The sequence below is a fragment of the Gymnoscopelus braueri genome (assembly GCF_963280865.1).
Source record: "Gymnoscopelus braueri genome assembly, chromosome: 1".
Taxonomy (NCBI): domain Eukaryota; kingdom Metazoa; phylum Chordata; class Actinopteri; order Myctophiformes; family Myctophidae; genus Gymnoscopelus; species Gymnoscopelus braueri.
In genome coordinates, this window is record NC_137603.1 from 39,653,084 (window position 1) to 39,667,480 (window position 14,397).

The 14,397-nt window shown below is 40.5% G+C and overlaps 1 protein-coding gene across 1 annotated transcript; it reads left to right on the forward strand.

Moving 5' to 3' along the window:
• Window positions 1-5,928: 5,928 nt before the first annotated feature.
• mesd (mesoderm development LRP chaperone) lies at window positions 5,929-10,457 on the forward strand. Its single transcript, XM_080429812.1, has 3 exons — window positions 5,929-6,086; window positions 7,899-8,131; window positions 9,345-10,457. Exons 1-3 carry the CDS (start codon window positions 5,931-5,933, stop codon window positions 9,613-9,615), a joined length of 660 nt encoding a protein of 219 aa, XP_080285938.1. The 5' UTR covers window positions 5,929-5,930; the 3' UTR covers window positions 9,616-10,457.
• Window positions 10,458-14,397: the final 3,940 nt, after the last annotated feature.

Consider the following 14,397-nt stretch of genomic DNA (forward strand, 5'->3'; position numbering starts at 1 on the left):
CATTTTTTTCAAATCAGCCTATTGGTGGCGCTTTAACAGGCAGATTCACGTTTTGGAAATAGGCCAAAACACTCATCTTTTAATTATTATCATTACAAACTAATAAAATAACCCTTGTAAGTTGTCCTTTAATGCATGTCAGGGATAATTGTCGCCGCACCATAGTTGTTGAGAAATAACACCCGACAGGATGATTAACACCGAGGTGACAATTATCCCGCTTATTACACGGCTACTTAACAAATACATTAATAAATTGAGCTAAAAGTAACAACAAAATGAAGTATTTCCTTGCTTACAGTAATTAAAGTATTCCATAAGTGTTGCGGTGGCCATCCGCCCAGCGCAACACGGTCGCCTCGGAAAACAAGGAAGTGTTGATCAAATCATTTTCCGGTTATTGCATGGTCTATTTCTCACTTCAATTCAAATGTTTTAAAAAACATGCTTGAGAGCAACGTTTAGTTGTAAATGACATTGTGTGTTTGTTTACATGGCTGTCATGTTGGATACAGCATAAAATTCAAGCAGCGCAGCAGGTGCTCTGAGTCTTTGATTAGACATTATTATTTCTGAATAATGTCATTATTCAGAAATAACATGCCGCTGAATTCAATGATTGACCTATCAGAATCAAGCATTCAACCAAGCCGTGTAATAAATAGCGGTAGCGCATACCGTAGTCTTCTTTATTCACACAAAATCCATTGCCGTACTTCAAGAAACTATTTTTACACTCACAGCTGATGCCATTATTGTATTGTGTCATAGTCATTGCTGCTTAAGAAACAGTAACAGTAACATTCAAGGTAGCCTACTTCTAATGTCTGAAACCGGCCTAGTCAAAACTATGTAAAGACAATTTTTATGGTGGCTTCTCTCTTCTCTCCTTTTCCCTACATTATTTATCATAATTTAGTAGGCCTATTTATGCTATATTACGATGTTTTGCTTTAAACAACATATCACGTTTTTATTGAGATATAGAATGGGCTCATATTAGGCCAGGTCTCTTAAATTGCGGGGTCGCTACAATATATAGAATTCGATATTTCGATCATTGTCAATACATGCTAATCGGGGTTCTTTTATATTAACTTTACTCTGAATTTGACACTGCTGTGTATAAGCACGTGACGATAAAACGCTTGAAGCTTGAATCTGACATAAATGTGTGCCAGCTAAAATGTTTTAAAAAAGAAACGGTGCCCTACCGCCTCCTGCATTGGCCATCTCCATTGACCTACAACCATAGGCTTTTCTACAGTTGGAGAAATCTGACTCCTCCGACTGTTGAGCACGATGACGCTGTAATCACCGTCCAATCACAGAAGGTATATGGGGAGAGCAAAGAATGGGAGGGAGCCAATCCATTTGTGGTGTGGGAGGGCTCTACTCCCTGTAGTAAGATCTGTAAACTTGAATGATTGTGCATGAAGACTTGTGGGATAGAAATGGCCACAGTTTTGTGCTAGTTGGGGAGCAATGGGGCCATAATGCCGTGGACTCAGCTTGTCTTAACTCTACTATTAATATGTTTTAACTACTGACCATACAGTGTGGTCTATAATAAAATGCACATGATTATTTTGTGGTTCAAAACAACAATACAATACTGCTAAAGCTGAGTGTGCCTCACACATGTGTGTGTGTGTGTGTGTGTGTGTGTGTGTGTGTGTGTGTGTGTGTGTGTGTGTGTGTGTGTGTGTGTGTGTGTGCGTGTGCGTGCATGTGCGTGTGCGTGTGTGTGTGTGTAGCTTGCCGTTGAGACCACAACTTGAGCATTGTCTGTTGGACACACAGCTGCACAGGGCACGGTGCCATTGGGTGGAGCACTGCAGGCCGAGGAGGAAACAGCTCTACAGTTTCTGTCGACTGGGCTGATCTCCACACAGTGCTACTGACCTTATGCTGTGGTAGGCCTACACACACTGTTGGCCAGCAGTCAATTGTGTGAACATATGAGAAGAAGTATGTTCACCCTGGGGCTGTTTTCAAAGCAGGGGTGTTGCTGTGTGTGAAAAGGATCTGTTGCCAAGGCTTTAACTACTTTTGTATTATTATTATTGTTATTCTAAATTGTTTTATGGAAGCTTAAAACAATCTAATTCTATTATTGAACTGATTCCAACTCAACTTTAATATTACAATACTACCATAATGATAGGGACTATGTATCCCAGTAATGATAAAATGTGTTGTATTGCATGTCATAAATAATTTCATCTCCTGACATATGAACAATAAATACTGTCAGTGAAATTTATTTCATATTAGAATGCTTAAATAATGTATGCTCAAATAATTATAGCGATTACTTTTGTGTGTGCTTTTTACACCTTTTTTCAACTCAATGTAGTCGAATTCCTCCCCACACACATTTGTGTGTTTCACTGCTGTTATATCCTACCGACTCACCTACCAGTGAGGAGCCTCCACCGGGAGGACATAAAGCCTTCATCCTACTCCTCCCGTCCAACACTCCCTGATGACAGGTGCCGCCCCAGCCCGTAGGAGTACATGCAATGACAACCCAAGTGCTGAATATAACAAATAGGCCTATAACTAACTTTTATTTGTACATTATTACATAGATCCTATGATACTCTCTTGGGCCTTTCGTGTGAATACATTCAAATACACCTTACTTTTTACAGTCCATGGCAGGGGTTTTCAAAGTGTTTTATGTCAGGGACCCTCAAATTGACTTTTTCCAAAATATGAAAACATATTTTGATTCATATTAAATTGTCTAAAGGCCATACATGTACACAACATATGCATACATTCATAGTGGTGATATTGAACAGTCACTCACATGTTTTTATTTTTATTAATTTCAAGTCAATTTAATAATATTGAAATTAAATAATTTGGCTGAGGACCCGCTGGAACCCCTCAAAGACCCCAGGGGGCTCTATGGGAGTGGCTTTCATGTCAATTGATATGTATTTGGCCAGGGACCCCCATCTGAAAGGATTTTGTGCCAGGGTTGTTCAAAGTTATTCCCACATTAAAAAAAATATTCAAAAATAGCACATCTACACATGGCCGTGTTAATACATAGACAATAATAATAATATACAATGAAGAATATGGTATTGACACGTACAACAGCTTATCATTCAGCATTTTCCAAAATGTGCGGATAATTGCAGATACAATCAAATGGAATCCCCTCCCACATAGTTAATATCATCCACAGTTCTTGCACAGTGGGAACAGGCACCACCAGTTTTGTGGTAGGATCCGGAGTCCGCCAAGGATCTGTGATGTCAGCATTACTTTTCAACCTGGCAACAGACTGGGTTATGAGGAGAACCACAGAAGACAAGGCAAGAGGGATTCGAGGGACCCTCTATTCCACCATTGAAGACCTTGACTTTGCGGATGACCTAGCCTAGCCTGGAAACCAGACGAATCTGCCATTGCAACAAAACAAAAAGAACGGTCTCGTGACGCTCAGTTGTGATTAGATTTCACTCCCTCCGAAGTAGAGAGGGACCAATCAGGGCCCAGTATGTAAATGTGGGGCGGGTTTATCACCAGAGGCATTTTTTTTATTCGCCCCTTGGAAATGCAGGTTCCATGCAATGATATTAGTCTGGCCATGCCAGGCTAGACCTAGCCCTTCTGTCACATACACACACACATCTTCAGGAAAACACAGACAGACTCCAACACTATGGCCAACAAGTTGGACTGATTGTAACCATCAATAAAACCAAAGTCATGCCCATCAACACCAATACACCAACACATATAACAATAGAGGAACAGGTCTTGGGAAATACAGATCATTTCACATATCTTGGAAGTATCATTCACCATGATAGGGGAGCACGTAAGGACATTCAAACCGGATCAACCAAGCATACACAACCTTCATAAGACTTAAACGAATCTGGAAGTCAAATCAATACAGAACCAAAACGAAACCAGCAAAGCTGAGTACTATCAACACTACTATGGTGCAGAATGCTGGAAAACCACAGAAAGTGACATCCATAAATTATCGATGCCAGCGCAAAATCCTGCGTATATTCTGGCCCAAGACCATCTCAAACAATAAACTCCTCAACATCACCCAACAAGACGACATGCACTGCATAATCAATAAACTCAGGTGGACCTGGATTGGCCATGTCCTCAAAATGGACATCAACGAACGCGATCCCAAGAGAGCATTACACTGGACCCCAGAAGGCAAAAGAAAGAAAGGGAGGCTTAAAATGACATGACGTAGGACGATAGAGAAGGGGCTCCAGCAACAACATCGAAGCTGGGGGACCATGGGGAGGATGGCCAAAGACAGATGGAAATGGAGACACTTTGTTGCTGTCCTATGCACCAGCCGGCATAATGGGGATAAGTAAAGTACATAAGTAAAATATCTAATCAAAGCAGCAGCGTTCAAGCAAATGTGCAAAAGAGTCAATCATATATACATTGAATAAGCAGCAGGGTTCGATCAAATGTGCAGGTGTCAAGCATAATATATGAGATGTCAGTTCCTGACATTGTTGCCATCTGACAATGTCAGAGCATGTAGATCAGCTAAATTTGAATAGCGGAAGCATAAAATAGCTTTTATAGGAAGCATTTATATTAACACATTTTGTTGGGGACCTGAAACCCCCTCAAGGACCCCCATGGGGTCCTCGGTCCCCACTTTGGGAATTGAGAAATTGTAACCATAGAAGGCAGCTTCCCCCCTTCTAGACCAGTGGTTCTCAACCTTTTCAGGCCGTGACCATAGACTGTAAAAATGAATGGACAAAGCGACGCCATTGGTTTCTAACGCAAATGAAGCCGATTGTTCAGGAATTTCGTCATATTCACGTCATATCGCGTCATAGCTAATGCAAACGGAAATGAATGCTATTGGTTGGGTAGCTTGTCAATCAAGAGCGGGGGCAGGGAATGAATGCTATTGGTTGTGTAGCTTGTCAATCAAATCATCCCGCCCCTCCTAGAGCATAACCTACTTTATCGTCAATTTAAAAATAAACCGGACCATAATTTACCAAAACGCATATCATGATGATTGAAAGAAGACTTTAAACTAGCGACTGGAAGCATACAGTTTTTATGACAATCAATGTTTAGTAAGGTAAGGAAATCAATTCTAAAGTTCGTCAAAAACCCACCCACTTGCATTGAGAAAAAATCTTTCTGACACCAGCAGGGGTAAAACAGCGAAACTACAGGCCATCCTTGGCTGTGACCCCCAAAATTATCATATTTGAACTGAGGAACCCCCACCCTGACAAGCACTTGGGGAATGTATGGGAGTTGAAGCATTACATTTAGTTTGACGTCGGTTCCACAGATAAATATTGTGAAAATAGCTGAGCTTGTAGATCGGCTATTTCCCCCCCCACAATTTTTGCCTCTTTCTTATATTATTTAACAATTTGGCCAATGTTTGACCAGTTTTTATAGTATAGTTTGTGGATTACTTTTGATTGTTTTTGTTTTCAAACTGTTTATATAATGTTTTTAGCAGTGTATATTTGTCTGTCATTAATGTTTCGATGAATTGGGTACAAAGGACCCCAATGGAAACAAGGCATGGGCTTTCTTGGGTTTAAAATCCTCTTAGCAGACGGTGACCTTGTATTGAAGTTGAACTGTACTTTCCTGTGCTATTTTAAGCAAACTGCTAATAAAGTATTCAATCAATCAATCAATGCAGTAATGGTCTTTTTCTTTGCCTTCTTCTTTTTCTTTTTTTGTATAATTTTTTTTTTTTAAGTCTTCAAATTCCTTAAATTGTCTCTTCACTCATCTGGGGACCCCCTGAGGGTCCCGACCCACAGGTTGAGAACCACTGCTGTAGACGCCCCTACCCCGCCCCCCCCCAACACACACAGCCCTGTCTTGTGACGCCAAAGTCTCAGCCAATCGCCGTGCTCCATCTGTACAGCATGGCGTCCGACTTCAGGTGGAGGTTCGCTGTCCTCTTCCTCTGCACATTGTTGTCGTGTATTTTAGCGACCGACCAGACAGATAAAGCCAAGAAAAAGAAAGATATCCGGGACTACAATGACGCGGACATGGCACGGCTTCTGGAGGAATGGGAGGTTAGTGTAAACCTTGTTTTTTTCCATTCAACACAGTGTAGCTGTTAGCCAGCCAGCTAACGGTACTAGTAGGCTATAAGATATCATCACAAACCTTTAACAGATAGTTAACACAGAGTACTGAGAGTAGCGTCATCATTCCCATCAGTGGTGGAAGAAGTACTCAGATATTTTACTTAAGTAAAAGTAGCAATACCACAATCTAAAAATACTAGTCTGTTACAAGTAAAAGGCCTGTGTTCAAAATGTTACTTGAGTAAAAGTACAAAAGTATTGGCATCAAAATATACTTAAAGTACCAAAAGGAAAAGTACTAAATTGTTTTAAAATAGCAAATCTACAAGCTTGAGCTTGTAGATTTGCTATTTTCAAATGGCCTATGTATAAAATAGGGCTAAAGTGGTTCAAGTATAAAAGTAACTAGTAACTAAAGTTTTCAAATAATTCTAGTGGAGTAAAAGTACAATATTTGCCTCTGAGATGTAGTGGAGTAGAAGTAAATGTATTGACAATTGGTACTCCAGTAAAGTAAAAATATAAAAAAACATCACACCCTGTGTGAAGTGGGCGGTGTCTTGCTAGCTAATCACAATACTGAATGGAGTCAACCAATCATGTACAAAAGATAAATACATTTATTGAAACACTCTTTATGATGGACGAAACCATAACTTGAAAAAAACAAATATTTGGTTTTTTTCAAGTTATGGTTGCTTATATAGGGCTATGCACATGTGTCATGTGACACTGGCCAATCACAGTCCTGAATAGACTGTGATTGGCCAATCACAGCGCAGGATAATTCTACAAATTTCCTGGGCCCAGATCACAGCGCAGGAAAATGTACATTTTTCCAAATCTCACTTATAGGGGCGGTTTCACCGCCCAAAAATTACTTAAGTAGTACTTGAGTAAATGTACTTAGTTACTTTACACCATCCATATACACAGCTCACAGCCATAGATAGATCACCCCACAGACTCATCGCAGCGGCATTAGCCTTGTATCAAATCATAGATGTATTTGATCGATTTTGACATTTGCATAGATTAGATACGAAAGTAAAAGTCAGACTCCATAAAACACATCTATGATAGTCTTGATCCAAGGCTAGCAGCAGCATTAAAAGTAAGTTGTAGCGCTGGGCTGCATGTGTTGTGTTAGAGTACTCGCCTAATAAATGACTTGGGGTCATGGTCATCTAGTTCATATCCATATGAACGTTCTGGTAGAAAACGTGTGTTTAGTCAAATATTATCTACTTATAAGTGGTTAATAACACCTGTCACTTGTGTGCCTCATACTGCATGTTACGTGCTCACCAAACAAAGGTAGTTTTCATATTATGTTCGGTCCAGCAATCATTTCGGGCCTGTTGGGTAGGAGAATGATGTCCGTGTGCAGCTCGTGGAAAACTGGATATATTTGACTAGACGCACGTTTTCTGCCAGAACTATCAAATGGAGATGAAACTAGATGACATTAGCTGACCCCAAGTCACAGCAATTAATTATTGGGTGATCTATGGCTGTGTGTGGAATACATGGAATGTATGTAATATCACAGCCGTTCTAGGAATACGTTCCCACCTTACTTAAGTACAAACGTAGGCTTAATATATACGATGTGACACGTTGTGAGCGTGTATGATCGTATATGATGAAGACATCGTCATTGTCATCATCATCATCATCATCATCATCATCATCATCATCATCATCAATGCATCAAATCGTGAGTTATTTGTTGTTAGTGATTGCAGATGCTGCTTGCGATCGCCTCATTGGACTGCTTCTCCTTTTACTCAACAGAAAGATGATGACATTGAGGAGGGAGACCTCCCAGAGCACAAGAGGTCTCCGCCACCCATTGACTTCTCCAAAGTGGATCCCTCCAAGCCTGAGGAGTTGCTGAAGATGTCAAAGAAGGGGAGGACGCTGATGGTTTTCACCACAGTGTCAGGTGAGCCCACCGAGAAGGAGACGGAGGAGGTAACAAGTCTGTGGCAGGGCAGTCTGTTCAACGCCAACTATGACATTCAAAGGTGGGTCATTATGTGATGATGATCATCACTTCATCAGCTAATGTATATTATATGTCTGTGTATATTAACCTTTTTTTTGCACACCTATCAGGTTATTTACATTTGCTACACTTTACAGACTTTCTACGCTTCAGTTTATTACTTAGTACTACTTAGTATCCCTGTACCATTTGTATTATCTACACTACTTGTGTTGTACCTTGTTTTACATTTATTTATGTTGATGGACATACAGACTTCTTGGCACAGTTTGGCAGAGACTGCCACACCAACACTGCACAATGCACATACTAACTTATATGAGCATGTGACAAAACCTCTTGAACCTTGAATCTACTTCAAATATGTCCATTGCTTTCAGAACTTATTCTGATATTATACATCACACAGCAAATACTGTGTAATAATTATATGTCTCTACCATCTACTTGCCCCTCATAATAATTAATAATTTGGTTTATAATTTGGTCCCCACTGCTTGGGGTGTTTTTTTGTGACAGCATATTTGCACATACTGTATGTGAAATTTGTCCTCTGCATTTTACCCATCCTATAATAACTACTAGGAGCAGTGAACGCCATTAGTACGGTGTTTGGGGAGAGGTTAGGGGTTAAGTGTCTTGCTCAGGGACACTTCGACACATTGCCGGAGCCGGGAATCGAACCTGGGACCTTCTGCTACCCAGACGTAGTGGCTATACAGCAACAAAATAATGTGATGTGTCCTTGAGCAAGGCACTAGAGCCCAATATGCTCAAGTTAACATTCAACATGTTGCATGTTGTCCGTATGTGCATGGCCATTATTCTTGTCTTGAGAGCCTAGTAAAACGCTGTAAGGGTAGCATATTTCAGACTATTAATAATAATTTAAAAAGTTTATAATAAGAGTGGTTACGCCACTATTTAGGATTAGTAAGTTGAGTTAGCAAAGTTGAGTTCACCTTTTTATTTTTTTATCTTGCTATATTATTTTGATAGAACAGCGTAGATTGACATGCAGGAAATGGGAAGAGAGTCGGGGAGTGACAGGCAGCAAAGGTCCGTCGGGTTTGGGACTCGAACCCGGGACTGGCTGTGAGGCTTTATCAGAGCCTACCGGTATATGTGGTATGAGCCTTAACCACTGACTCAGCCATCGGCACCCCGAGTAGGACATCTTCATGAATTGATAGTATCGGATGTTCACGTGTTCCTCTCACCCCTGCCCCTAGGTTCGTTGTGGGCTCCAACAGGGCCATCTTCATGCTGCGTGACGGCGCCATGGCCTGGGAGGTCAAAGACTTCCTTGTCGCCCAGGAACGCTGCGCGGAGGTCACTGTTGAGGGACAGGTGTTCCCCGGAAAGGGCGCCAAGAAAGACGGTGGCAACGCCAAAGAACACGGCGAGGTTAAAGCAAAGAAGAAGTTGGGCAAGAAGAAGTCAGAGGGCAAGAAACCAGACCTGGAGGGGAACAGAGCCAGCACGCTCAAACAAGAGCTGTGATTGGATAACACAGGAAGACCACTGGTTCCCAACCCTGGTCCTCAGGAAAGCCTGGAAAGTAAATTGCATAAGAATTGCATTGTTTGTCTGTCTAGCTGTCTATTAAGTTGAACCTGGGATGCCATGTAGATTTAATCATCTAACAGGTGGCTAGAAAACAAGCCATACTTAAGGTCGGACCAGGTTTGGGAACCTCTGCTCTTCCTCTGTCTATTTGCAGACAGATATGATAAGAGTAGACCGATGGCTTACATTCTGCCATGGAACTTTCAGCTGGCTGATTCTTATAGATCTGAGAACTTTAATGTCATAAGCACCGCCTCGAGGACCATGTGACGAGATAGTGGGTCAAAGGTGACTAGTCAGTATTCTGAATGAACTCAATAAATCCTGTTGACCCTGACTTGTGAACAGGTGTTATAACAGTCGTATATACACATCTCTCATCGATGTTTGACGTTGTTCCCTGTGTAATGCACATTGCTGAGCTGAACGGTCGAGCACTTGTCACAGAATGGTTGACAACTTTTTATAAATCTAAAAAAAGTTTCATTAGACATTGTCTACCTAATGTGGTTAATTTCTTTCTTTTTTACTTTATTTTTTCATCGAAATCTTCCTGTATTTGGTGCCAAAACCTCTGTTACCCATTGCAAATTGTTTACTTACTTACGAATACTTGATAAATGGTACAGAAAAAGGTTAAATCAAACCTCTGAGTCATGTTCTAAATGAGATATTCAGGAGCATTCTCTAAGTTACGATTGAGTACAAAAATAGCATTCATGTTTATGTTTGATCGTTTCACGGAATTGGAACAATAAAAGTTTTATATAAATGTGTGGGAATACCCCCCTTGTAAACTTATTTATGTGAAGGTTGTGGTAGCAACGTCCAGAAAAGTTCTCTTATAACTGTTTTGGCTTGTTTGTATTCTTTTCTCGTTTTTCAATGTTCTGACCCCCCCCCCCCACACACACACACACTTCATTTCTTTCACATTTCCTCATTTCCTTGCACGGCTCAACGCCAAAAGTAAGCAACACTGTTCTGTGTGGAAAAAGCCAATGCATACATGGCAGTGGTTCTCAAACGTTTTAACTTCAAGGACATCCAAGGGTCCATTTGGTTCCCCTTGTACACTCTCAAGAGTTACAGACTTATTAGAGTCCATTTGGAACTCCCTCATAGACGCTACTATGAGAACCACTAATATACAGCATGCAACAACTTTAGTTTGACAGTGGATATTAAACTATAGACAGCCTTCCACTGTTTTGGGGAATACATGTTCCAACAGAGGAGCATTTCAAATTAACATGGGAGAACTCCATAGTTTTTAGATACTGTACCTTCCTCAGCCAGCTGATGAGTGTGTATGTTGTGATGTGGGTCTGGCAGGCCGAGTTCAAGTCAAAACATCTGTCTGAGAAGCTCATCTGGGATAGATAACATGAGAATGTCTACAACAGGCCTCCATTTAGACACAATAACCCACAGCTGCAGGCAGACTGGCCGCAATGGTGGTTTGTCAGTGGAGAAAATCAATTCATCTTATCCGATGCCCCCCACAAAGACGCTGAAAACATGCATGTGTAGTCCCACATGTGTCCAGAAGGTAGTGTTCATTACAGGCAGTTAGGTCTCCTAGCTAGTAAACGAAAATCTGCAAATCTTTATAACATAGTTATGATTTATAAAAATGAATATGTGGTCAATTATGAGGCTCTTGCGCTGAATTATTTGTTATTGTTGCAATATGTGTATGGGTGAACTTAGAGTGATGCTGACAGCGTGAATGTGTTGACTGCACGCATCCTCTGGCCTGTAGTGAACAGCAAAACCAAATTAGATCCATGGTGCAGGTGTATGCAATTATAGCCTAATATCAGTCTCCAACTTGAGATGTGTGAATCCCCCCCCCACACTTTTGTTAAAATAAGTGTTATAGCTCTATTCCCAGTAGGCTATGTGTTTGTTAAGTAGCTAGGCCTCTCCAGCTCTTTAGTAAACAGAGCATACATTTTCAGGCCAGGATACCAATTTCTATCTAATCAGGTCAAAGAACTCGTACAGTATAGACTGAATCATCATGACATTAGTAGGGCACTTTAGAGGCTCCGTGAGCACCCCAAAAACACATCTCTGTAACCTGTTTTTTTAGGACCCTAAAGGTGTCTAGTTATGATTTCTTCTTGTTGCCGTTGTCAACTAATAGGTTTATTTTTAACCATTTCTGACACCTACCCCCAACCCAAACCATAACATGGAGATAACAGAGAATACCATAACTCTTGAAGTAAACAACATACAGCAACAAATGAACACATTTTTCTACATCATTTTGACCCAAGGAATTCATTAAAGTGGTTATTTTAAAGATTCAAGCACATCTTCACTCTATTTCAGGACATAAACAGCCAAAAACTAGCAGAAAATGTTCAAATCACAATTATCACATCTATATTTCTCTTTGTACTAAACTTTTAAGGTGTATTCTTTTTTACCACATGTTTTTTAGGACCTTTATGGTGTCTAGTTAAGATTTATTCTTGTTGCCCTGGTCAAATAATGGCCCATGGGGTTCATTTGAACCCTTTCTGACACCTATTCCCAATCAAACCATAAAATGGAGATAACAGAAAAAACCATAACTCTTGAAGTAAACAACCTACAGAGACAAATAAACACATCTTTCTATATCATTTGGGCCCAAGGAATTCATTAAAGTGGTTAATATGAAGATTCAAGCACATTTTTACTCTATTTCAGGACAGAAACAGCAAAGAAATAGCAGAATATTTTGAAATCATATCTATATTTCTCTTTGTACTACATTTTTAAGGTGTATTATTTTTTACCATATGTCTTTTAGGACCCTAAATGTGTCTAGTTAGGTTTGAATCTTGTTCCCCTGGTCAAATAATGTTCCATGGGGTTTATTTTAACCCTTTGTTACACCTATTCCCAACCCGAACATATTGGAGACAATAGAAAATACCATAACTCTTGAAGTAAACAACATACAGAGACAAATGAACGCATTTCTATGTATAATTTTGACCCAAGGAATTCATTAAAGTGGTTATTATTAAGATTCAAGCAGGTCTTGACTCTATTTCAGGACAGAAACTGAAAAAAAATAACAGAAAATTGTCAAAATGTCACATCTATATTAATCCTTTTATTAAATACTTAAGGTGTATTCTACTTTACCCCATGTTTTTAGGACCCTTATGGTGTCTAGTTAAGATTTCTTCTTGTTGCCCAGGTCAACTAATGTCCCATGGGGTTCATTTGGTGACCATTTTAAATCGATGTCCTCAGGAGTGGCGTTTTCATATCTGAACCAGACAACGTACAAAGACAAATAAACCCACTTTTTCATAGAATGTTTACACCAGGAATCTAATGGAAAGGTCACTGACATGGTACAACCATTCTTTATTGCTGAAAAACACACACATATCAAATTCTGGCTTATATTTAGGCATAATATAAGTTTCTTAAATAATCAAAACACAATTTCACTGATCAGTATCATCCATCTCATCATCAAACTCCACCTCATCCTCTTCCCTCTCATCATCATCATCATCATCACTGATGACACCAGCAGTCAACAGGTCAATGAGAGATAGGGGCAGAATTGGCCCACAAGACCAGACAGGCTCCAAAATCCCTCCTTCCGTCTTCTGCCACCATGACCATCATCGTAGGATTTAGGCCTACAAAAGATTGGCTCAGCTGCTCGCTTGTAACAGGTCACTCTATAGTTCACCCACTGGATGTGGGGGATGAGTGTGTCCTGGCATGGGGGCAAGCGAGCTGGTCCACGCCTCAGCCTCTACTGCGCCTTGATGGAATTCCATCAAGGGCGCAGTAGAGGCTGAGGCGTGGACTTTCGTAGAATTTCATAGTGCAAGGTCCAGCCACCAGGAAACCCCAGGACTTTAAGTTCTTTCTGGGCAATGAGGAAAATAAGCGACAGCTCTGCCAGTTGATGCTCAAGGTCTGGGGGAGTAAGGAGGCAGCATCACGGCTGGCAAAATGTGAAACAGCTGCTCTCATCGTGGAAGGAACAGCTCATAAACTTGTGGCATTAGATTGAGAAGTGAGTTGATTGATCAATACCTAGATAACTTTGGTGAGTTCTTTTTGGTGAGCAGATTTGCCAAGAATGATTGTTGATGTTGATGACAACATCAACCTGCTCATCTACCTTGACACTGGCACAGGCAGACACCGTCAGCTGGTAAATGTCACAGAGCTAGCAACCTCTCTTGGGCAGCCATACTGTAGCACCCTGCGTGGGTACCATCAGGGCTGTAGTTCCTTCAAGGGCAAGGTGGCACCACTCAAAAAGCTCCAGAAGAACCCCACATTTCAAAAGGCTTTCAGGTTGGTGAATGATCATCCTAACAATATTTAATGATGATGATGATGATAAGAGGGAAGAGGTTGAGATGGATGATACTGATCAGTGAAATTATGTTTTGATTATTTAAGAAAGTTATATTATGCCTAAATGTAAGCCAGAATTTGATATTTGTGTGTTTTTCACCAATAAAGAATGGTTGTACCATGTCAGTGACCTTTCCATTAGATTCCTGGTGTAAACATTCTATGAAAAAGTGGGTTTATTTGTCTTTGTATGTTGTCTGGTTCAGATAAGAAAACGCCACTCCTGTGGACATCGATTTAAAATGGTCACCAAATGATGAACCATGGGACAAGAAGAAATCTTAACTAGACACCATAAGGGTCCTAAAAACATGGGGT